Genomic DNA, 2,608 nt, shown 5'->3' with positions numbered 1-2,608 from the left:
GTGCTAATTTAAAAATAGTAAAAATTTTTTGTAAATTTAATAAACAAACAGTTATTTTGTGTGTTTGCGTGTGTGATGTGTGACTCTCGACAATATGTATCGGAATATAAGCAAATCAAGAGGTATGTAATGATATTTAATATATAAATATATATTTATAATATAAATTTTTATATAAAATAAACAATTGTACTTAAAAAGTATGTTATTTGAGAATATAAAAATAATTTTCTAAAAATAAAATATACATTTTTTTTGTACGAGTATTCTGTAAAAAATGACATTAATAATAATAATAATGATAATAATAATAACCAAAAAATATTATTTACAGATTATTTGGACACTATTTACAGAAAAGAGTGTGAAAAAAGTTGTGACAACAAATCAGAGCCATTGGCGCTCCAAGAAGTGGCTATTTTGCACCGGGCGCTCATTGCCGCTCGTGAAGGTGATCTCCATACTCTACAGGTAATGGTATATTTATATATTAATATATGACTATCCAATAAATTTTTATAATAAACTTCCAATGAATTGATTTATAAATTAATATTGTTTTTTATATTTAAAAAAAGTCTATGAAATCAGTTCTGGAGAGATCGCAAATAGTTAACGACGACTTCGGCGCTAACGTTGTCCACTACGCGGCCAGAAATGGCAATCAAAAAGTGTTAAAATTTTTGATACACTCGTGCAGAATGAGTGCCACATACCGTAACAAATCGGGTGCATTGCCCGCACACGAGGCCTCGGCTTTCGGCAAACTAAACGCTCTTTCGTGGCTCATCACCAACACTGATACAGGTCTTCATGAAAGAGACCGCTTCGGACAAACTTATCTTCATTTAGCCGCAAGGTTTGCATTACTTAATAATAATAATAATAATAATAATAGCCATACCATTAATTTGTCCAAAATATTTATTTATATATGACTTATTTATTTTATGCAAAATTATTAAGCAATTTACTAATATAATACATTGATGAGTTGATAATTTGATTTTAAATATATTTAATGGTTACGTTTAGATATTTGTGTGAAAATCTATATTTTATTATATTTATAATACTTATTGATAAATAGGAAAATTTTTAGTTTATTATTTAGTTAAACCATAATTATATTATTATAATATCATCAAAAAATATAAATTCCGCGTAAACTCTAATATAAATAGATTTAGTTATAAAAATAATAACAATAATAATAAAATTGATCTAAATGTATATATATTTAATATTCTTATCAAATTTTTACTCAAATAAATGTAATTTTTTATTATATTTAATGCATATTTGATGGGTTTATAATAGTTTAAGTGTTAAAATTTTATAGTAAAACAGGAATAGATGTCTACTTTATCTTTTAACATATTTATATAGACTATTAATTTTGTTAAAATAACAATAAATAGGCAAATATTTGATTGGTTGTTATTAAATGTTATAATTTATACAATTTATCAACTTTTATAGATTACTTATAATCTAAGTACAATATTTTTTAATTAATTGATTAACAACTGGTACTAAAACAGCAAAATTTAAGTACTGTATGTTATTAATTGTCATAAAATATATCTAAAATTATTATCATACAATAATTAATGGTTAATTAGTGTATAATAATAATTAAAACATATCTATATATATACTTTATATACAGTACTTTACAATAATAATAATAATAATGAAAGTATGTGTAGGAATTTTTTTAATAACATTCGTGACTTTATGATAAATATTTTAATCTCTATTTTTAAATCTAAAGATATATTTTATAAACTTTTTTTGCGAGAAAAAACTTAGTGAACCAAACTATTTATGACATAAAAGCTGCGAAACAATGAAAGATTTTTTAGAGAAACTCATTAATCATTTTTAAGAAATTTAAATATCTTATGGTTTTTATTTCAATACAAGTTTCACACCTTAATATAATATAGGCTCCCATTGAACACCTATTTATAGCTATAAATAGTCAATTATTGTTGAAAACTAAACCACTTTCCTAATTAAGTAATTATTATTACTATTATTACAAAAAATTTACTTTCCTTTACAAATAGTTTTTAAATAATTTTATGTAAATTTAGTAAAATTATTATTATAAATACATTATGTTTTACAAAAATAATGCATTATTATAATCATAATAATAATTTTATGTTTAATAAATTTTTCTTTTCTTTCATAAGTTTATGCAAAATATACACAAAATACACACAAAAATTCATTAATTTTGTTTTATAAAAATTTTATATGTTGTCCACCCTTTGGGTGAATTTTTATTATTATTATTGTTTGTAACTTTCATTTGTTACTAAAAAAATGACAATTAATTGCGACAACAAGTATTTATAATTTGTTTCTTAGATAAAAAATATTAAAGTTAAAAATAATTTCTTTTATAGAGAGAGAGTTATTTCAACCACAAAAGATTTAATAAATTTATTTCAAACAATTATTGTAATTCAATTATTATATTTGATTACACCCTATAATTGAATCAATGAAAAGCCGGTCATTGACTATAATAATAACAATAACTTTTATATACCTTTAAGTTGATTAGCCTTTTTTGATAAGTAATATACTGTAT

At 22.0% G+C, this 2,608-nt stretch overlaps 1 protein-coding gene across 1 annotated transcript in view; it reads left to right on the top strand.

Annotated features, from left to right (window-relative positions):
• LOC128962694 (inversin-A-like) overlaps window positions 1-2,608 on the top strand; it is a 17,709-nt gene continuing 15,101 nt past the window's right edge. The window contains exons 1-3 of the mRNA XM_054309096.1: window positions 1-122; window positions 335-471; window positions 579-859. Coding sequence (XP_054165071.1) covers window positions 95-122; window positions 335-471; window positions 579-859 — 446 coding nt within the window. The 5' untranslated portion in view covers window positions 1-94. The remainder of the gene's footprint in view (window positions 123-334; window positions 472-578; window positions 860-2,608) is intronic.

The sequence above is a fragment of the Oppia nitens genome, unplaced genomic scaffold (genome assembly GCF_028296485.1).
Source record: "Oppia nitens isolate AA-2021 unplaced genomic scaffold, nextdenovo-longstitch-racon4-pilon3 scaffold6_pilon_pilon_pilon, whole genome shotgun sequence".
In the NCBI taxonomy this organism is placed as follows: domain Eukaryota; kingdom Metazoa; phylum Arthropoda; class Arachnida; order Sarcoptiformes; family Oppiidae; genus Oppia; species Oppia nitens.
Note: the sequence above shows the minus strand (reverse complement) of the source record. Positions and strands in the feature narration are given on the sequence as shown.